General features: G+C 36.9%; 1 protein-coding gene and 1 non-coding gene across 17 annotated transcripts in view; both read right to left on the minus strand.

The window, feature by feature from the left end:
• The window catches only part of LOC136038156 (cubilin-like), a 321162-nt gene that overhangs the window by 59572 nt on the left and 237666 nt on the right, over window positions 1–23924 (minus strand). For 15 of the 16 annotated variants that reach the window (XR_010620136.1, XR_010620138.1, XR_010620137.1 and 12 more), the window contains 4 exons: window positions 18555–18767; window positions 12504–12613; window positions 11614–11787; window positions 8791–9025 (listed from right to left, as the gene is read on the minus strand). Coding sequence is in view for 13 of the 16 variants with exons in the window: in XM_065721206.1 (XP_065577278.1) it covers window positions 8791–9025; window positions 11614–11787; window positions 12504–12613; window positions 18555–18767 (732 nt within the window). In the remaining 3 variants the exon portion in view is untranslated. The remainder of the gene's footprint in view (window positions 1–8790; window positions 9026–11613; window positions 11788–12503; window positions 12614–18554; window positions 18768–23924) is intronic. The other variant, XM_065721212.1, reaches the window with a different exon arrangement.
• Trnak-uuu (transfer RNA lysine (anticodon UUU)) lies at window positions 1486–1558 on the minus strand. Its single transcript has one exon. It is a non-coding gene; the product is annotated as a tRNA-Lys (tRNA).

Consider the following 23924-nt stretch of genomic DNA (forward strand, 5'->3'; position numbering starts at 1 on the left):
TTTTTGATAGCGCGCTTTGCTTGTATTTGTCTTTAGAACAATTAAATAAGAAAAATTTGACTGAAAGTAAGGAGCACCACAAAAACTTAAAACGAACAAAATCTGCTACGTTTATGAGAGGGTTGCCCACTCCTCAATACCTCGCTCTTTACGCTAAAGTTTTTTTTTAGAACCCTTAAAAAGGAATATAATCCTACTTAACGGCCTCTGCGTTTCAGGAGACGTTCTTAACGAATTACAACAAAAGGCAAATTAGAATTAGACGAATTAGAACTATAGCGTAAAGCACGAGGTATTGAAGAGAGGACAGTCACCCTAATAAAAGTAGTAATTTCTGTCTGTTTTAAGTTTGATGTTGCCTCTTACTTTCATTTGAAAGAACATGTTCTTTTATATCTAATTTCTGGGCTTTTTTCAATAATGGAAATTCAGCGCCCTCTCCACGGAAAATTCCACCCCCCACATAAAATCTCCCCATGAAATTTTTTACAACATAGAATATACCCCCACCCCAGGAAAATTTTCCCCATATAATTCCACTCTAGCTGGAAATTTCCCCAGGAAAGTTTCTTACGGACGATTCTAGGGGAAAAATCTTTCTTAGCGCAATTTCATTTGAAAAAGACTAATTTCTATTTGTTTTGAAAATCATGGCAGAAATTCTCTCCTCAGAGGAAAAATTTTCCTGCAAATGTCCCCACCCCATTAGTTGCTCCCGTAGAAAATGTCCACTGGAGAATTTATCCTGGGGAAAATCCCACCCCTTAAGGGGCTATTCCGGGGCCCCTCATATTTGGATTTTATGCAGAAAGGAGCCCATACCCGTAACTTTCTTTGAAATGTCAGTTTGATGAATTGAGGGAAAAGGCGAGCGTCTATAAAATCGCTTTATTGCCATATCGTACTATATAGCTATATTTAGCGATATAGAATTTAATAATATGAAAAAAACTTCGTTTTCTTAAAGAGTTAAAGAGGCTGCGTCCCAAAGTCGAACCTTAAAACGTACAGGAATTAGGAGAGGCAGTTGGGGGGCTGCCACCCCCCAAACCCCCCGCTTTTAAAGACTCTTTTGTACAGGTTTTTTGTTGTGGGGGGCTGCCGCCCCCCTAACCTCCCGCTCTTGGCTTCGGAAAGGCCCTCTTTTAATTAACAAAACAAAAAAAACCTGTACAAAAGTCTTTAAAAGCGGGGGGTTGGGGGGGCGGCAGCCCCCCAACTGCCTCTCCTAATTCCTGTACGTTTTAAGGTTCGACTATGGGACGCAGCCTCTTTAACTCTTTAAGAAAACGAAGTTTTTTTCATATTATTTCTGTACGTTTTTCTACAATCCATGGTGGATGTAATTTAATAATTCCTGTACTCCTCGTACAGGAATTAGGACTGCCTCTCCTAATTCCTGTACGTTTTAAGGTTCGACTTTGGGACGCAGCCTCTTTAACTCCTTAAGAAAACGAAGTTTTTTTCATATTTTGTGAAAAAAACCGCCCGATAAGGGACTTGAACCCTTGACCTTAGGATTAAAAGTCCCACGCTCTACCGACTGAGCTAACCGGGCATGTTTGAAGTCGAAATACCTGCATGTGTATAAATATAACTTTTAAGAATTTCAAAAATTAACATGGGCTCTTATGGGAAAATGGGTTTTTCTAAGCTAGAAAATCGGGGGGTTAAGATTTTCCGACGAAACTTTCCAGGAAAATTACTCGGAGAATTCCGCGTCGAATGAGTCTTCGTACACCCAGATCCGATGTCGGCTGTGACCTCTAGGCGTGGCGAAAAAAAAGAACATGAACATTAAGTGGCTATGAGTGGTTTCTGGAAAACAGGGAAGGAGTTATCGGATCGAGCTGAAATTTCGCAGATAAGCTCCTGGGCCCTAGGGGACCTTAACTTGTGAATTTCAGCCTTCGGACAACGTTAAAGCGGGGGTGGGTCGAAACTTTCGGCCAGATTGGCAGGTTTCTTAGTTGGAGCCCGGGCTACGAAATGTATCCCTCCCCATCCCTCTGCGACCACTGGAACCGAAGATCGCTTAACATTGTCGTGGTTTGCCTCTTTAAAGAGGCACGAGTGTGCCTCCTTGATTACCGATTGTATTAATAGGGATGTCTGTCACAAGAAGTATTTTGAATAGCGTATGGACGACTTAAAGCAACTTGATTGAAAATCGTCGTAAGGAGAATGAAGCGCTAAAACAGGAGAATACTTGTGCCGATATTACTCACTCGCTTCTCGTAGCTGAAAAAAAGCAGTTCCTACCAGAAAGGTTAAAATGAAAACAGAAATTCACAAATTCTCGCAAAATCCGGCCCTAGTTAAGTGTTGCAACGATGCAAAGTTTTGGTTTAGAATCTGGCAAGATTGTGATAAACCCAAATCCGGTCCTGTTAACTCTATCCCTTTATGGACTAAACGAAAATTTGACAAGCAACTGAAAGCTCATCGTACCAAATTAAAAGAAGAGTACTCCTCCAGAATCGTAAGTGACCCAAAACTAACCTGGAAAGCCCGGTTGAGGGAACCGGTCGCCGGAAAACCCCATGATTCGATTAGCGAAAAAGATTGGGAATCGTATTTTTCCAACGAATTCAGTGCCCCCGACCCAAATACGTCTAATCCCTTCGTAAACCGGCTAGAATCGGTATTATCCAGCCAGTGTGTCCCTGATTTTGTCGTTACTTACGGAAGCGTACATGAAGCTATTTTAAAGCTGAAGAAGAAACATTCCCGAGGTGTAGACGAACTATGCGCGCTAAATCTGCTACACGGTACTACTATGCTTATTGAATATCTGACGCTGCTATTGCAGATTATTTTCACCACTGGTATAGTGCCTGACTCTTTTTGTGTCGGTTTGCTCTCGCCCATCCTTAAAAAAGGGAAACCAACAGACCAATGCTCTTCGTACAGGCCAATCACTGTTGCTCCAGTGCTCTGTAATGTTCTAGAGATCTTAGTCTCAAAAGAAATTCAATATTCGTGCCGATTGCCTCACCACCAGTTCGGTTTCCGACCGGGTCTGGGTTGTGCTCACGCTCTCTTCAGTCTTGCCGCTATTCTAGCAGATTCTCACGAATCCGGTGATCCTATAGTGATTGGTGCTTTTGATGTGAGTAGAGCGTTTGATTCGTCGATTCACGCTCAGGCCCTTTTAGCCGCTTACCAGCAAGGTGTAAACCTCCGTATCACTAGCGTACTGTACGATATGTATTGCCGTTTAAAAGCGCGTATAAAAATAGGTAACCGCATCACATCAGTGGTTGTTCCAGTAAAGAAAGGTGTCCGCCAGGGTTCATTATTATCCCCAAGTTTGTACAATAACAGTGTTTTAAATGCCCAGGCATGTGTAAATGTTTCATGTATCTCCAAGAATATAAATGTGTCGCTACTTGCATACGCGGACGATCTATTAAATCTAAGTCGGTCTATTAGGGGTCTGCAATCGAATTTCTCGATCCTGCGTGATGAATACCGAAAAATCGGCCTGGCTTTCAATACTTCTAAATCTGCAGTTCTTTTTTTCAACGATAGTCCTTTTCAGCCTGAACACCTCCTACTGGGTAGCGAGTCAATTACTGTTTCATCTCATGTCGTGTATCAGGGTTTACCCATAGGCCGTAACCTTAATGAAACTCGTCTACTGCTCGTCAAACACGTCGAGAAAAAACTCCGCACTGCGTATGGGTCTATCGTCGCCAGCAGACCCCTCTTATGCCGAAAGTATCTCGTCAATATGTATAACGCTGTCGCACTGCCGCATATTTTATATATTGCGCCATTTTGGAATTTATTAACTGACACCCAAAAACGCAAGCTCCGGTCCCTTTATTTTAGGTTCGCGAAGTTCCTGCTGCGATGCCCCTTGTGGACGAGAAATACATATATGATTGATAAACATAGGATTGCAGACCCCAGTATGGCGGTAAACCGGTTGATTTCTAATTTCCAGGCAAAATGGAACCATCCCTGGCTTAAACATTTCTACAGTTCTTGATTATGTATTTTTCCATGTTGTATCTTAAATTTCTCTCCGTTTTTCTTCTTCTTCTTTTTTTTTCATTGTACTCCGTTTTGTTCTATGTGAAAAATACGGGTAATAAATATTTTACTTTCTTACTTTCTTACTTACTTACTTGGTTAAATTCTGCTCTTCTGGCAGTTAAAGACCAGTGTTAACAACTGAATCGTATGTTAAACGCAAGAATCTACTTATACATAGAGTTCCTAACTAGGAAAATGAAAATATTGAAGAATCCGTTAATGATTTTTTATCAGAAATATCGAGACAGAAGTACATGGATATTAAGTTTACGGCCGTCTTAGAAGACCAAGAACACCAGAAGACGAAGACGTCTTAAAACACCAGAAGACAAAACTCGCGCCCGGCTTCGGATCCTAATCTTGTTTCTGTTCTAAATCTTCGCCATCAAGGAAAATATTATGGCTTGTGCTGGTGAAATAAGAAATACGCAGAAAAGCTTCAGCATTGACTTTCAATTCGAGCAGGTTAAATGCTAGAAAGAACTTTTGAGTACAGTTTATAATTTGAGAAATCCCGAAGTTGCCACCGATAAAGTGTCTTATACCGAAGTGTTTCAGAAGGGGACTAGGTTATCGCCAGAATTTAAAAAGACTTCTAGTTCTAACTGGATCAAGGTTGATGACACAAACTACGACACGATTGCCCTAGTTTTCCCTCAGCCAATAATGATTTTGATTCTGAAGCATGATTATTAGTGATTGCTCGTTTCCGCTCAATATATTAAATCTTCAAATATGTGCTGTTTGTTATCTTTGTTCGTTTTTTTTTTAATTTTTCCCTTTTGCATATTTTTCCTCTTTACTTGTCTTACTTTCTCCCTTTAACCCACAGCATTTAAAGTTTCCTGTGCTATTTTGCTTGTAATTTTTTTTCATTTCAGAACAAAGTAATCAAGTTCGTGTCATGGCCTTTTTTCTTCGCAATGTTAAGCAATTGACGTTACTGATATTCACAGCTCTCGGTCACCTGCATTGGTAAGCAATTATCGTCGAGAATAATTCTCCGTTGGGGATTAACGCTGACATAACACAAGGGAGATTAAATGGTTATGAATTTCGGGGAGTAGATTTTAATGGAATTATAAACAATCCGGTTGGTAATGCCCCCAATATGAATTTTGATGAAAATTTTGAGAATTTTATTGATAGCATGTCTGTAGAGGAGCTGAGATTTTGGGACTATGGAGTTCGGTGGGGTGATGTGCTTCCAGTTGTGCATCTTACATTCAGCACCCAAATTCCTCGTTTGACGATATTCAATTATAATGGAAAAATTCGTGTCCTGCAATTATCGGTTTCTGTGAAACATTTTTGAATGAGAAAAATCAGGTACTTTTGGACATTCTCGATTGTACGTCGATATTTTTTAACTCTATGACAGCCCAAAAAGGTGGACTTGGATTTTATATCCAAAATAATTTTTAAAGCCGTACTAAGACATGATTTAAGTACAAATAATGAAAAGGTGTCTAAGTCACTTTTGGTAGAAGTCCTCATCAACGCTAAGGAAGGGTAATAATTGGCAAAGTATACTGGTCTCCCAGTGGATCTAACAATGAATTTCTAGAAACGTTAGAAGACACTCTTAAAAAATTTATACAGAAAAATAAGAAGTTGTATTGATGGGTGACTTCAACTTTGACTTTGCGGAAATGTCATCTAGACAGGCTTCTGATCTCTTGTCTTTACTAATATCGTATGGATTGACTCCTAGTATAAACATACCGACAAGGATTTCATACAAGTCAGCAACATTAACCAGTGGCGTCATTTCGGGGAGAGGGACAAGGGCAGAGTTGCCCACAATAATTCGAAAAAAAACTATTATATAGCCCATGCCCATTGGCTCTCCGGATGGAAGCCCCTCTTGCCTCCTCCCCCAATAGAAATAATAGAGCCATACCCTTGACATTAATTGACAACATTTTTTCATGATGACACTCCATTAAGAGCAAAATTCTGCTATCGGATACTTCCGACCATTTGCCAGTTGGAGCCTTGTTATAAATTCTCTGAAATCCAAAAGGGTTAGTCCTCCAGGAAAAACTGAGACTCCATTATTCACCATTGGAGCTGGATAGACTTGAAGAAGATTTGAGTGCATCTTCGTAGGACTTTTCAATACCAGAAAACATTAATTTGGGCAATTATAACGATATATTTGGCTGGTTTCATGGCACTGCTAAGGAGAAATTTGTGTCTCATTCTCTCAAAGCTCCTTTAAGGAATCCCGAGCAAAAAGATCAACGGCCATAGCTCCCTCAAATCAATAAAAAGGGAGCAGAACGTTTGGAACGAGTACAAGAACAGACCGAGTGATGCTAAGTTAGAATCATTTAATTTGTACTGTAATATACTGAAATCAATTATTTGCAAAGCTAAAACGGCATATTTCACCAAAAGATTTGTTGATTGTGATAAAGATATAAAAAAGACGTGGGACATAATTAAGGAAGTTACTTGGCCGTCCTCGACACAAGAAGGTCTCCCAAGTGTCTCATGATAGGCGACCAACTGATCGCAGAAAAAGGTCAAGTATGCAAATTCTTTGCAGAGATAGGAAAAAGAACCGCTAGTAGCGTTTCTTATTGTTCTTTGTCGCAGTCTTGGAAGCAGTTCTTAAGCCCTCCGTGCTTGAAATCAATGGTTCCTGAGAAGCTTACAGAGCAGGAAATTACGAACATTTTTTTTTGTCTTTAAAGAATTCTTCGGTAGGTTTTGACCATATTTCTGCTAAAGTAATCAAACATATCCTTCAACCGATTATCACACCACTTTGCCGTTTGATTATCAGGTCGTTTCAACTAGGAGTATATTTCTAACGTCTTAAATTTGAACGTGTGATAGTTCCCTTTAAAGAAGGTGATCCTTAGGACCTTAGGAACTGCAGACCGATACCTCTTTTGTCATTGTTCTTTAAGATGGATCTAATGCTTAAACGTCTGGTAAGATTTCTTGAAGTAAAATTTTTTTTCCCATCAGTATCAATTTTGGTTTCGAGCTAAGCATTCTACAGAACATGCTCGCAACAGACTTCTTCAGTTTTTACGATGATCTCTAGATTCTAGATTCTCCTGCCGCCATTTTTTATATAAAGAAAACTTTTCAAAGCCTCACGCATAAATTTCTAATCGGCAAGCTCCCTGATCAGGGTGTTCGTGAGGAAGCATTGTCTTGGTTCTCTGCACAACTCACTGACAGAGCTATTAACATAAAAAATGCAAATGAGCAAGTTCCAATTGCATTCGGAGTATCCCACGGTTCTATTCCTGGGCCAACTCTTCCAAATCCATGCGAACGACCTCTATCAACCTTACTACGTCGGCATTCACATCTGATAATCGAGAAGAGTTGGTGGTGTTTGCAGACAACACTACTCTAGGTGCTACGGCTCCGGAAGAATCATCCCTAATTCTAACGCTTCAAGCAACGACTGAGAAGATATTCAATTGGTTTGACGTAAATCAACCTGCTTTAAATTCAAATTGTTTTTTTATTTTTTCTTGTACATGTATAGGTGCCCCACAATAACTCAGCTTCGTACACCGAGAGGCTCCATAAGTCACCCCAGGATCGAAGTGAAAACTTCCCGTGGACTTAACATCATCATCATCATAATTAAAGCGATTATTCCCTTTCCAATCCTCCGTCTTTTATATTTCTCTTTCATTTACCCTTATACATACTAGTGCTCGTCTGTGTGGATGTCTACATTTCCTTTTGTGCTTGCTTCTGTTCACCGTCTTCAGGAGAAAGCGAAAAGAATCCCCCAGTCGACTAAATACACTCCTAATGATCTTCTAAAGATGAAAGATAGATATTTATGTTATGTCTCTATTTTTCGAAGTTTTCGTAGTTTTAGGGTTTTTAATATTTTCGGCTTGTCATTTTGTTAGCGTTGGATCATCGATGACGTAGAAAATTTTAAATTGTTTTTGACTGTCGGGTGATAGAAGGGTCGCTATTTCGTGGGGACTCTCGGTGAGTTGATTTTTTTCCTAATAAATTTATATTTAGGCGTTGTTTAGCATGTATATGCCAGTTTTTAACATCATTTATTGTTAAATTCTAATTTAGCTACTTTTTGTTATTTTGAAAAGGGTTTGGGTTAGGGAAATAGTCCTTGCAGCAATAAATCCAGGGCCAAAAACATACTCAGAAAAGTTATGGCGAAGTTTCTTTCCTGATTTATGATTCTTAGAAATTTGCCAACTTGACCAAATGGAAATTTTTATAAAACAACATTTTACCTGAATTTTCATTTATCAGTTTATTTTTCTCTGGTTGAAGCTGTGAACATGCAACTCCTGTTATTTGAGCAGAATTTTAAGCCACATCAATACATTTTTTTCTAAATTTAAGAACTGTGTTTGCAGATTTTTGAAGCTTGTTTCTTGTACTTAATTTAAGTAGAAGACCTATTTTGTAAGGTTTCACTTTCATAACACATAGATTTTTCAAGGTCATCAAAAGTAAGTACCCTCTAGAGAGAGAAGGAGTGGAGGTAGGTACTGCAAAATACCTTCCCAGGAAATGCTTTAGTTAGTAAGCCCATCCCTGAAAGTTTAGTTTTCCTAACCTGACCCATTTCCAATATTGCAAAAAGAAGCTAAACAAGAATAATACCTGATATATTCTGAAACTGTTAAGATTCCACACGCAAATTAACCAATTTGTGATTAGTTCCTATTTATTAATCGACAAATAATTGCTTTGATCTTGTACCAATTTTATAAGTCAACTCACCACTTGTTTCGGAAGTTACCATTGCACTGAAACCTCTCTTTGGAACATCTGCAGAAACATGAAAGTGGATTCGTAGGCCAGAAGAAGCAGCCATTAGTGTCTGATTCAAGGGCGGTGGACTCCCTGCGCAATATCGACCAAATTCGGGTGAATCTACAAAGTGACCATTCCTTACTGAGATATATGCAGACGAGCAGTCATTTCCCATTCCAACGTCAAAGTCGTTGAAGGTTAACTGGAAAGAGTTTTTTTTCCCTGGATTAGCTAAATATTATCTAGAGCAAGCTATAACTTAAAAAACTATAGGGTATCGAAACTAAGATAGGGAGTGAGTGTATTCAAATGGAGATGAAAAGTTATAGTGCCCTTTTTTAATGACAAAAAGATTGGAGGGCAACCAGATGACCCAGAAATTATCTGATCGAAATATTGAAATAGCCATTTTGTTGAGCATAGTTGAAAGATCTAAAAATTATGTCTTTAAGTGTAAAATGCCCCCCCCCCACCCCGCAGAGTCTGTGGGGAGAGGCCTCTCAGTTATGGAATTCTCGCTTACGCATAAAATTTGTTATCGGGAAAGTATACAGACATTCTTCTTTTTTTTTGGGGGGGGGGGGGGGGTGCTTAGGGTGAATTTCTATAGGGAGAATCTTCCTTGAGGAGAACAGTTTCTGGGGGGGGGGTGAATATTCCAGGGAAAATGTTACACTGAAAGGATTACACAGAATTACTATACGAAATTCTTTTTGAGTGTCTTACGTTTTCTTTGGCAAATTTTTCATGTGGAGATGTTCCGGGAGAATTATCCAGTGGCTTATTTACACGTGCTTTGATTTTGGGAAATAACTTCCACGAAAGGGGGCATTTCTGAAGTGATTGAGAAACCGATTAAAGATTAAAATTTTATTCAAATGAAAGAATGCTGAGGACTGTTTTTCAGGCTCAATAGTCCGCAAGCAATTTTACAGGGAGGGGGATTCTAAAAGAGGATGGGACTGTCTAGAAGAAATTTGACAGATGGGGGGGAGTACAAGTCGCGCTGAATGAAATTTCTGTGGAGGATTTTTCTGTGAGGAGGAGGGGATATATTTAATAGAGGGCTATCCAGATTTACTCGCATTATTTGAAAAACGACCAGATATTATTCCATATAACAATGAACTCAATACCTTACTGTTTACGCTAAAGCTTGACTGTTTGTCCAACTTTTCAATAGCGGTTACAGAAACACGGAGCCGTTTAATTTAAATACGAAGCTTTTTAAAAATTGCCAACAACTTTAGCACAAAGAGCGAGGTATTGAGGAGGGGGCAACCCTTCGTGTACGGAATAAATCTGCCAATAATAATATGCAAATTGCAAAAACGAAAGGGGGCATTTCTGAAGTGATTGAGAAACCGATTAAAGATTAAAATTTTATTCAAATGAAAGATCATTGAAATGAATTATTCAAATGAAATGAATCATTTGAATTTTATTCAAATGCCAATAATAAAAATGCAAAAAAACATTTTTTTAACAGAAAGTAAGGAGCGACATTAAAACTTAAAGCGAACAAAAATCATTCCGTATATGAAAAGATATGTCCCCTCCTCAATGCCTCGCTCCTTACGCTAAACATTTTTTTGTTTTGAGAAGTAGAGTCGTGACGAAGGGGCAAACTTTAGCGTAAAGAGCGAGGTGTTGAGAAGGGAACAGATCCTTTCATATATAGAATAACTTCGGTTCGTTTTAAATTTTAATGTCGTTCCTTGCTTTCAGTTAAGAAATTTTTTATTTATTTATTCAGTATTTAAACACAATGCCTTACTTTGGTATCAATTCCAAGTATTGCCTATTTCATAATTGTAACTTGGCCATTTTAAGGAGTAAGGCTCCCCTGAAGGGGAGCAGGTGTTTTTTACTTCAAGTATTTTTACTTGAAGGGGAGCAGGAGGGGTCTCCGTCCGCAAATTCAAAAGGCATGGGCTATATAATATTATTTCCTCCAAATTATTGGGATGGGCAGCTGTCCCCCCTATCCTCCTGAAATAATGCCACAATTCATATGGAACTCATTTCTAAGACGCCTGTACATTCCCAATTTATAAAGGTCTTCTAATGGTTGGCAAACCCGATTAGTAGCATCTGTGTTGAGTAAAATAAAACCGAAGAAGAAGCAAACACTTTGTGCAGCATTAAAATTAAAACAGAAGCTGCGGCATTAAGCGAGAAATCTTAACCTGTTATTCAAAAACAGGCCATAATAGTAAAGTGTTTACTTCAATTTAACTATTAGGTAAATATCATTAAAAATTCAATTAAATTATTCCCTGAAATATGAATAATAAGCTCAAGTTTAGAATAAAATTTATTTGCAAATTATTCGTAGATCGTAACTTTTTTTACCACAAGAAAGGTAGAAATATCTCAGAATACATTAAAAACAAAACAACAAATAGCCATTATTTTTCTTCCTGAAAGGGTAACAGACACTTTGAAAGTGGGAAGGGACTATCAATGAAAAATATCGTCATAAAACTTACCCATAATTGACAACTACATATTTACTACCCCCCTCCCTCAGATATTGTTACGAGGTCTTCATCTAGAGCAAGTAGGAACGTACATTTGGGTGTAAAAATACTTTTTAAATCCTTAGACTATTAATAAAACTATAGATTGCTCAACTCCCTGTGAACCTGCTCATTACTATAGAAATTACACATTTTTTTAAGTTTTCAAAAAATATCTGCATAGAGGAAGATTTTCACCCCCTCCTCCAAAATACAAAATCTTCATATATAGTCGCTGAAGCTATTAGATGAAATCAATATGACAAACCTTTGGAATCCCTCCTTCGTCAGCAAGCCAGAATAGCCAAACACAGTCAATGGTTAATGGATAGTTGTTCGGATAATTGGGCGATGATATATTTCTACTTTCTGCGAATAAGCCTCCACACGGATACCGCTGATATGTCATGTTAAAACCACGGAAAGAGTTGCGACCAGCAGCCTAGAAAACAATGTGACTAATAAATATTAATGATGACGCAAGCGATTTAGTGGATTTTCTTACATTAATAGACATAAGTGGCTCTGAAGATGCAAATAAGGAAGTTCTGCTACTTTTCAGCGCAAAATAGTCCTTATTGCGTTTTGCATCAATGTTTATCCATTTTTTGTAGCTAATTTATGATGATAGATCATCGTATGTCGTCATCGTCTGTCGAATTATCAGTGATGATCATTGATTAATCGATGTAGCCGATTTATGATGGGTCGGCAACTGCATGAATTACTTAACTAAATTCGTCCCCCTCTCCTGAAGTCTCGAAAAATGTTTCCCTGTTCTCAGATTCAAAGTGATCAATTTCGTATAATTAACATTTTTGATGAGCTTGAAACACCCTTTCCAATGTAGTTTTCGGTGTACGCACTTGGTTCAGTGCTGAATTTAGAACCGCTCCAAAGTGGGGAAGTGAATACTGACGGATCATGCAGACATGCAGAACTCTTTTAAGAGATTTATGTCAGGGTTCAGTCCCTTATGATTATCTAGGCCAGTGGTTCTTAAACTTATTTAGACACTGTACTTCTTTTTATCCACAAAACAAGGTAGATACCAGATCTCAGGCACTGTTACTAAGTAAACTATATCTGAAATATTAATTGAATTATCAGTATATTACATATTTTTAAGATTTTCAGGGCTTATTCGGTAAAACTTACCATGAAATGAACTGTTGCTTCCCGAAACGGAGAATGAAGGGAAAATGGCTCCATGGAGGTGTAACATGATTCTTTTGCATCTTGTATGTCATAACTGTTAGTTCTTTCACCTACAAAATACAATTAAGAGTAATGAATTTTGAAGGGCTGTGAAGAGTAATGAAGGATTGCTCTGACTTTGCACAATAAGTATTTCAGTCATCCTGGTAGACAACTAGTGTATAAGTACACAACTGACTACACAAATGGAAAGCTTAGAGAACACCTAATACAAAAGGAGGTATCTTTACTAGAAACAAAGAGAAAGTTTGCAATATAGATGTATATAACTCCGCCTATTGTCGGATTAATTCGTCAGTAGCCAGTCCCAAGCCTGGGTAAAGGAGGAGGGTTGGGCTGGGGGCTACCCCCACCTGAGACTCTGCAGCACGAACGTGCAGTGGAGGAAAACCAAACTGCAAACGAAATATCAACGAATAGCCTCGGATCAACCCCTTTAACGATGACGACTAATGCATGCCCACGGAAAAGAATTTTGACTGCTAAGAAAAAGCTTAAACTGGGCTTTTGGAACGTGAGAGCCATGTCCCAGCTTTCAAAGACGGAACAAGTCATAAAACAGATGATTCAATATAAAATTGATATCCTAGCTCTATCTGAAGTACGATGGACGGGTATGGGCGAAAAGCGAATAGACAAAGAACATACTATCATATATAGCGGCAACGATGCGACCAGAAATCAAGGAGTGGCCCTTCTGCTAACAAATGTTCCTGCCCAAGCTATGATAAGTTGGACCCCAGTATCATCACGAATTATAACGGCTAGATTCCTCGGTTCCCACGCGAAGCTGTCCACAGTAGCATGTTATGCCCCCACGAATGAAGCATCCACAGAGGATAAACAGAGCTTCTATAATGAACTAGTAGGTGTTTTTAAAGACATACCAAGACATGATGTGCTATGCCTCTTGGGATATCTTAACGCCAAAATTGGAAATGATTACACTTTCTGTCCGGAGGTCCTCGGAAAGCATGGCATCGGAGAGCGAAATGACAATGGGGAACTACTGAATGATTTTGCCCTTTTACATGATCTGGTGATAGGGGGAAGTCTGTTTTCTCATCCAGATATACATAAATACTCCTGGACTTCACCTGATGGTCGAATAAGAAACCAAATTGATCACTGTCTCATTAATAGGAAATGGCGCTCAAGTCTACAAGATGTTAGAGCTTATAGAGGAGCAGATGTAAGATCTGATCACAATTTAATGATAGCCACCATTCTTTTGAAACTAAAGAAACATACAAGAGAGTGCACCCTGCCTGCAAAACCACTTTTCGCATCAGCAAAGCTAAAAGACAATGAAATGAAAACGTTGTTCAGTGTTGAACTATCCAATAAGTTTGAAACCCTCGTTTTGCCCGAAGATGCAGATTGTGAGACAATATGGGAGAGTATGAAGTCATGCTATCAAGAAGTGGCAGAATCAACAATTGGGTACCGTCCAAAATTGAATGATGAATGGCTCTCCCAAAAGACGTGGGACCTGATCGCTGAAAGGAAAAAGATAAAAAGCCAACTCCTGGACGCCCATGTACCAAGTGTACAAATACACAAACAAAAGGATTATAGGAGGATCGACAAAGAAATCAAGAAAAGTGCAAAGACAGATAAGAGAAACTACATTGAGCAAAAAATAATACAAGCCGAAGATGCAGCGAAGAGAGGAGACTCGAGGACCCTTTATAAACTATCGAATGAAATAATAGGCAAGAAACCGATTCAAGATGGACCTGTAAGAGATTCTGATGGCGTTCTCATCACCAAGCGATCGGCTATTGATGAAGGATGGGCCAACCATTTTGAAAAGCTTTTGAATAGACCACCGCCTGATGAGCTTCTAGATGCACCCTCTATAGCTTTCCTCAAGCTTGACATCAATACAGAACCCCCGACTCTTGACGAATTACTAACAGCCACAAAGAAATTAAAAAACGGCAAGGCACCAGGAGAAGACCGTATCACGGCGGAGTTGATAAAGGCATCAATCAGTTCATGCATATCTATATGACTGTCCTTGTTCCGAAAAATTTGGATGACACAAAAAGTACCAACAGATTGGAGGCGCAGCACACTCATAAAACTCTTCAAAAAAGGCGATAAGACAATACCTGGGAATTGGAGAGGTATTAGTCTCTCATCCATACCTGGCAAAATTCTTTCACTAATAATCCTTCACAGAATACAGAGTCCACTTGACAAGTACTTGAGAGAAGAGCAACATGGTTTTAGACCAGGACGTACATGTACCGATTTGATCTTCACACTAAGGGTGTTAATTGATGATAGCCGAGAATGGCAAAACAAATTGTACATGGCATTTATAGACTTTGAAAAGGCCTTTGACTTGCTGCATCGGGAGACTCTATGGAAACTACTAACCTTTTATGGGATCCCTGAGAAGTTAATAGCCCTCATAATGGCTCTATACGAAGAATCTGAATGCTGTGTTAAAACAACAGAAGGAAGGACAAGATACTTTCGTGTCTTTTCCGGTGTTAAACAAGGCTGTGTCTTGTCACCTTTCCTGTTTGCGCTAGCCATTGACCATCTGCTCCGTAACACTGGCACCAGAAGCATACAATTAAATATAGAACACCAAACTAATGATCTAGACTTTGCCGAGGATATTACGCTTATTGAGTCCTCTAAACAAAGACTACAAGAATTTCTAGAAGATGTACGTGACAGAGGCCGACTTATGGGACTAAGAATCAACGCTGATAAAACAAAAAGTATGGCAGTAACCGATTCACATTTACTCCTGAGATGCGATAACCAGGACATTGAGCAGGTTCTAGAATTTAAATATCTTGGGAGCACAGTGTTAAATACGGGATCACCTGAAAAAGATACATCATGCCGCATTGGGCAGGCCTCCGGCACATTCAACAGACTGAAACCGATATGGTCGCAGAATTTCTCCCTCCGACTCAAGCTTCGTCTATTCAATAGCAACGTCATCCCCGTCCTGTTATATGCTTCCGAAACCTGGCATCTGAATAACACGCAAGAAAGGCGAATTCTAGCTTTCGAGAATACATGTCTCCGGAGAATACTAAACATCCATTGGTCACAAAAAATCTCTAATGAGAAGGTCTGTCACTATGGGTTGACATCTGTCAACCCATAGTGACAGATGTCATTAGGACACGTCGGTGGAAATACTTGGGGCATGTACTTTGTATGGACGATTCCCGGATCCAGAAAGCGAGGTTCCAGAGGCAACCAGAAGGAAGAAGAAGAAGAGGCAGGCCGCGCAATACACTGGGGCGCACCTATCAGACGGACCTGCGAAACATAAATGCTTCCCTTCAACCGGCGTGGGAAGATGTCCTTGCTGCGGCGCACATGAGGAATGACTGGCGGCTTCTCGTTGCTTCTTGCTGCAGCGCATATATATATATATATATATATATATATATATATATATATATATATATATATATATATATATATATATATATATACATATATATATATACATATATATATATATATATATATATATATATATATATATATATATATATATATATATATATATATATATTTCGTTTTTTATAAATACACAAATAATAGGATTAGCTATAAGAAAATCTACTCCTTCAAGTTTCTAATCATGCAAAAACTTCCTATTTATAAATAGTTCATTCATCTAAACCTTTCGCAGGCTTTTCAAAATTCTACAATAAGCGTTCTAAAGAACGTAAATATTTCTTTGATATTTTTTTCTTTCGGAACTATAAATTTTAATCGCAGTGAAGTGCGTATGAAAGCATTGCAATTAAAGCCTCCTTATAATGTCTGTAACATTTGATGTGGGAAAAACATGAGTCTACCCAGCATAAAAATACGAACTTACACGCTCACTAATCACTTCAGACCGTCAACAAAAGCTAATTACAATGTAAAATCAACCTCTTAGGGTTGTAATTTTTCTTAATATCAGAAACTTTTTTCTTTTAAAATCCCACCTCCACTCCTCTCTGTGACGACTAACTTAAAAAATTACTTGAAACTTTTGATATTGCCTAAGCTTCTTTTTACATAGTAGTAAAACAGAACTTACATCAAACCACCACATACAAAAAAAACACGTTTTTGTCTGATATTTTATATGACATTCCTCCCGAGGGCTTCATTAATATATATTGAGTGGGTACATAAGATCCAGAAATATCTAGGAACTCATCAAGTGCTAGAAGTGCCGCCGGCCCTCTTAATTCCTCCTAAAATACCGACCGACAATGTTTGGGTGATTCCATCCAAATAAGTGCAACATGTCCGCCGTTCTATTAAAAGCTGAAGAGGAAAGCAATGTTGAACGGGGCGCCGGGCCTAATTTGTACCTCCAATCATAGAGACTAAACATCAAAGCAGCTATTCGATGAACGTAGGGTTATAGCAGCATATCTTTCTGTTAAAAGCTTGACTATGGGAGGGGTCTTCCACTCGAAATTAATTTCAATAAAAGCACTAGTCTACATTTAGCTCAGAGAGTGGGAGTCGAGGGGAGAGCAACCCCTTTTTAATACAGATTAATTTATATTTCTTTTCAGATTTAATGTCTATTTGCATTACTTTAATAAAAAACCGTTTTTAAATTTACTTTTGATTCACTTTAAATACCATACTCGGGTTTTGCTAAGTAACTCCAAGTGCTACCACCCACTCAATCCGAGCCTATCAATACCTGTCAAATAGAATTTACATTAAAGTTTAAATTTTGCTTAATATTGTTGTGAGAAAATGGCTCATATTGTTTTTGCTTTAAAGAATAAAATATAATTTTCATAAATGAACAATTGTTTTCGCAATAAAAGAAGTGCATTCACCCAATCAGATCCCAAACTGCTAAGTTGATTAATTTTTCATCAACTTATATACTGTTCCAAGTAAAGGGAGGTCAAAGGTTAAATACAAATCAGCTGAGAATTCATCGATTTCATCTGACGCACTTCTCACAAACATTTTTAACCTGCGAGTCTAAAAGCAACTTTGGAGACTTAGCTACGCATCCCTTCCATGAAATAATCCCAATTATTGGTGCAAAGCTATTCGATTCTCCATAGAAAATGGTCTGTTACAACGGTTCATTTGTTATAGATAGAATACATTTTAGAGCAGCCATTTTTATTTTTAGAAGAAATATTTTCAAATTTACCGCGGAAATTTTTCCTATTACGAACGTCAAAATTTCATTCTCTTCCTTTGAAGTTTTCAATTAATTATGCCACAGAAAAAACCAGTCCCATGGGAGCCATAAACTAAATGGTTTAATCATAGTAATTCTTTTCGTTTCAACCAGTCATATTAATCGCAAGTATGTTTATCTTTGTTTCAACTGCAGCCATACAATTATCAGAGAATCCGTGAAATATAGTTATTCCGCCTGACAAGTGGTTATCAGGGTAACACGTTTAAAAAAAAGACCAAAAAATGTTACAAAAAATGCAAAAAGAAACAAAAGAAATTAAAACGATAAGAAATAATAGAGCAGCACAGACTAGCAAAGATGGTGGAGATCTAATAGGAAAAATTAGAGCAAGATAAGAGTGATAAAAATAACTAAAAACTGTGCAAAGACAATTCAACTATAATCAAGTTTACATTTTTTTTTTGGGAGGGGGGAAGGTTTACATATTTTACTGTTATCTCTATTAATATTTTTATTGTAGTTCTTCTTTGTTTTTTTGTTTTTTTTTACAATCTCCATTATTTTTCTTATTTTCCTTAATGAATGAAGTAAACATTAGCTGTAAAATTTTAATAATAATTTCAGTTGGACTAAAATATTTAGAAATTTTAATATTCTTAAAAACAATAGACGAATTAATTTTTTGGAAAAAAAAGTTTAGCTGGTACGGAAAAAAGTCCGGCTGCTATGCTGCTGTGATTGGGTAAAAGGACACTTATTTGGTAAGAAAACTTTTATAACTTACGAAAAGAAAACTTGGGTATGAATTAATAATGAAATCTAACCTATTCTCAAAAGAAGAAAGTTTCTATTGAGACACGTTTCAGTTGTCGTAGCATTATCAATTTCTTGTGTAACTAATGTTAGGACAAGGGTTGAAAAGTTCGCATTGGTAGGACTCAACTGCCAAGTGCAATCTGCTAATGCTGGAAATGACCCGTTTTCAAAGCCGGGTGATGCAATATATCCTCTATCACCAACTATTTCCCCGCTACAATCTGAAAAAAAGGAGAGATTAGATTTTGAAAAATTTGCGTCAAACTCGGTGAAACTTTGTGACTGGACGAAAAGATGACTTTCAAGGAAAGAATATAGCTTAAAAGACAGTTTTTTGGTTTTAACCCGGCCCCCTCCAAAAGAAAAATATTCTAAACTCTTAAGAAGCTATGACTGAATACTGTGAGGTCTCAATTGGAATTCGCTAATGCTCAAAATGACCCCTTTTCAAAGCAGGATGATGCAATATATAAGCTATCACCAAGTATTTCCCCACTAAAATCTGAAAAAGAGAAAGAATCAGATTTTGAAAAGTTCGCGTCTGTAGGTCTCAATTGCAAGTGGAATTCGCTAATGCTCAAAATGACCTCTTTTCAAAGCAGGGTAATGCAATATATAGACTATCACCAACTATTTCCCCACAACAATCTGAAAAAGAGAAAGAATTAGATTTTGAAAAGTTGGCGTCAGTAGGTGTCCATCGCAAGTGGAATTCGGTAATGCTCAAAATGACCCCTTTTCAAAGCAGGGTGATGCAATATATAAGCTATCATTAACTATTTCCCAATAAAATCTGAAAAAAAGAACGGCTTTGAATCTTACTGAATTTTAAAAGCCGTTTTTCAGATGAAAGTAAGGATCAACATTAAAACTTAAAATGAACAGAAATTATTCTTTGTAGGAGGGTGTATACCTTCGGCAATCCTCGCACTATATGCTAAAATCTTAAAGTTATTTGAAAATACTTCTCATTCTAACTCAACGGCATTCGGGTTTGAGCAGTCTATATTAAAGAACTGTGACAAAGGTCAAACTTTAGAGTAAAGAGCAAGCGTTGAGTAAGGAGAAAACCCCATCCTATAAAGAATAATTTTTCTTCGTTTTAAGTTTTTCTGTTGCTCTTAACTTTGATCTGAAAGAACTTGCGTTTTTATTTAATTTCTGACTATTTTTCTAATCCTCCCAGGAAACATCCTCTCCTCTCCTTGTGCAAAATTTCCCCTGGAAAACTCTCACTGGAAACTTTCCTCTCTACGGAAAATCTCCCCTGGAAAATCCTCCCCAAATTTTTTCAGATATTTCCCAATAACAACTACTATGTGTGAACAATAGTCAAATTATGTATGTTAGAGCCCTGCCCCCAGGGACTATTGGGGGGGGGGTTTCAACCCAAAGGCATAGTTATTGGACCTTTCAACAATGCTGAATTAAATGGAAACCTTTTAATTTTTATCAGATATCTTTGGGGGGGAAAAGTTCATGCGAGGGGTCTAGTTGCCCTCCAATCTTTTAGATCAGTTAGCAAACGCACTAGAATTTTGGTTTAAGTTCAAATGAACCCTCCTCCCGTCTTCTAAGACCATTGATTGGATGCGATCACCCCTAGGAAAAAACGTATTCGTGATCTTTCTTTTGGTAAAAGACACAAAAATCTACATTTTGTAGAAAGGAGTTTGAAACCTCCACAGTTAAAATTTTTGATATGCTGAATCTGAGAATGTGGTTTTCATTACGATTACTTGACTTTTTGGGGGTGTTTCCCCCTTTTTTCTAAAATCAGGCAAATCTCCTCATGTTCGTTGCTTTGATAGGTAATATCAAATGAATTGTATATACTCGGAATCAAAATAAAAAGCCAATTCTTTTAATGTATCTATTGTTAGCGAAATTCTGTTGTTTAAATTTTCGGTTACTATTGGGCCGAGTCACTCCTTGCTCATAGTTCGTTACCACGAACCATTTGAAAAAAAGCTTACTTTTATTGCTGCTTTATCATTAGTATTGTTGGTATTATTATTACGTATGTCACTTTTGGGCATGTACATAGTATAATAAATAATAAATATGGGGAGGAATAAGGAGAGGAATAAATATGGGGAGGAATAAAAATAGGTAGGAATAAGTCACGAAGGGTACGAATTGCGAAAATAAAAATTTTACATCACAAATCCAACAAGAGTGCCCAGAAATTCAAACATATTTAGTATTTCGAAAGGAGGGCGGGGGCCAAGGCACGTGTCTCCAGTAAATTTTATGTTGCTGCTCAAATTTGTTCATATTAGTCATTTTGAACATTTACTTCATAGTATTTGGAGACTGTAAATTATAATTACCTCCTTCCCCAAATTATGGATCTGTGAAGCAGACAAATTTCATTAAAATTCATTTATTTTCATAGTATTTTGTTATATTTTCATAGTACATTTATTTCATAGTATTTTGAGGTTGCGAATGTAAATTATAATTACCCCCTTCCCCAAATTATGGATCTGTGAAGCAAACAAACTTCATCAAAATTCAACCCGCTAAACTAGATATTTTTATTTCAGCTATTTAATTTAATAAGTTACATGGATGCGATGGGTTCTACACATCCTATTAAATATCTTTATATTTATTGCTGATTTCCAGTTCTTTAATTGGGACCACCTCTCTATTCTCATGCTTGCTAAGTTTTTATGCCTATAAGTTTTAGTTCTTCACTTTTACACATATGCCAGGTTTTATTCTACTAACTCCAATTGAAGTTTCAGTTTTTTAGTAAGTTCTAAAATAATACCCAAGGCCATATCCGGGATTTTTTTTTTGTTTTCGGGCAGGGTTTTACAAAAAAATAAGACTTTAAAAAAACACGTAAAATTTGTTTTTATGCATTTTTGTTACATTTTTACGAGTTGGTCAAACACTTCAGGGGAAGGGGTACAAGCCTTCCTTGCTATTAACCAATATTTATTAAGTATGTGACTAATATTGAAATTAGGACAAGTAATAGGAAAATAAAGTCATATTAAATTAAAAATGCCAGCGAGAAATTGGATCAGAGAAATTTAGTGACCTCACAGTTTCATCATTGTGAACAGGATTCGCTTTTCAAGTAGATATTTTCATATACCTGGTATGGAGAGGGGGTCAGAATAATAAGACAATTAAAGGTAATTTACATGATTCATTATATATTTTGTTACGTCAAAAATAAGAAATGAAGTGTTTTCTAGTTTTTACCTGTTTGTCATTGTGTTTTATTTTTCTTGGTTGTATTCATTGAATTGCTTATTATTCATGCATTTCATTATCTACATAGGCAAAGCTATGCAGTCACCCAAGGATATCAGAACTAACGTTTCTAATGGGAGAAGGGTATAAAAAAAAACAAATTTTACAGCCCATCCATTTCAAATGAATTTTCTAAATTTTATTACAAATTAAAATTTTTAATTTAATTTAATTTGTTTTTATACTTTATCTTAAATTGAATGGAACTGTTTAACTTTTAATTTAATGTCTATTTCATTTACTTCATTTGTTTTTTTTTCTTATTTCTAATTGAATTGTAATTTACTAAACTCAAATTTTATTTAAAAATATATGATTTTTCCAGTTTTAGAGCCTATAACTACCCGCACAGACATTACAGCTACCTGCAGGTGTTTCCAATCCATTCAGTAAGAATTTTCACGTTAATATCAGCATAAAAATTAAACCAAACAGTCTTTCAGAAAGAACACTAACAATTATTTGGTACAATTTGCCTGTAAAAAAAAAAAAGTTGGTCTACTCCTGAAATAACTTTATAAATTCAAAATCTGGACTTTATTAAAAAAAAATTAATCCTTAAAAGGTACTTGTGTATTATTCAGAACTCGCTCAATAAGTGAAGTTAGGTTTTTTCGTGAAACAAACTACGATGCAGGTACATTTTCATTAAATATTTTGGATGGTACTTGTGTATTATTCAGAACACACTCAATAAGTGAAGTTAGGTTCTTTCGTGAAACAAACTACGATACAGGTACATTTTAATTAGATATGTTATATATAGAGGTGGTTAGGTTAGGTTAAGTTACGTATTAGATATAATGCACCCCCCCCCCAATATGCAAATATATAGCCCAAACTTTTGATAAAGCTAATGAAATAAAACAAAATATGATGAAAATATAATACTCTATTGTATTATTACAACGGAAAGTTGTAAATTACCATATAAATGGTATTCTACTGTCAGCAAACCACGCGATTACACGCAAATTACTTTTTTCTACATGGCCTATTGTTACACTTCCAAAAATGTTTCTTCTCGTAAGAGTATAAAGTCATGCTGGGTCCATTGACGCACTGTTTTGTTGTGGGCAACAACCACTTATCCTGGAAAATATAATTGCCTCTTTTTTAATCTTTGGCAAATCTCAAATCTTCATTTCAAAATCCATGTTCAGACACAATCTTCTATTACTATGCGTAGCAAACTAAATTAAGTTTTGTCTTTGTGGCTATGAAACTGGATTTTCTCAGCAAAATGCTTGAGTGTGTTTTGAATAATGAACAAGTACCAAATATTTAATTAAAATGTACCTGCATCGTAGTTTCTTTCACAAAAGAACCTAACTTCATTTATTGAATGAGTTCTGAATAATACACAAGTACCCTTTATAATTAGCTGTGACTGATGGTACTAAAAATAAAATTTTTATAAATTTGAGTTAAAATCTAAATGCGTAACATAGATAAAAACCAAAATTACAGCCAACTGAAAAATGTTGAATTGTGGATGTCCACGGTCATTCAGTCAGCTACGATCAACAGAAAAATGTGACATATGACAAAAACAATGATTGCAACCCTGACAATTCCAACAACCATAATCCATAAATGAATTTTTCGGTAACCAAAGAAGACCTATATATAAAATGTCAAGATAAACCTGGTAATGCATATCATAGAGGCTTATTCTTTATTATTAGCTCTGCTATCTTTATCAGATGCGCTATGCTGTGTTTCAGTATAAATTGGTGCATACTCTTCCCTTTGCCCCCCCCCCCAGAAAAAAGAATTGTACATCCTGTTTTTAGCTCAGCCTACCAGGAAAATCCGAATTTCATTATAGATAATCTTGTTGAAAGTTATCCATGCAAAAGAAATGGTTAATGTTACCATTTATCTTAATGCTTATATTAACTAAGTTGATTCGCTAGACTTTGCATGAAATTATGTTTAGTGATGCATAATTGCGGATCCATTATTGTGAAGAAGGTGAGGGGTTATTGTCCCTTTTTTTCTTCATTGGTCCCTTTACCCCCTATTTTGTGCATCCTGTATTCATTTAAGCCTACCAGGAAAACGAGACTTTTATCGTAAATCAAACTCGTTAAGCAATATAG

The sequence above is a fragment of the Artemia franciscana genome, chromosome 17 (genome assembly GCF_032884065.1).
Source record: "Artemia franciscana chromosome 17, ASM3288406v1, whole genome shotgun sequence".
Classification (NCBI taxonomy): domain Eukaryota; kingdom Metazoa; phylum Arthropoda; class Branchiopoda; order Anostraca; family Artemiidae; genus Artemia; species Artemia franciscana.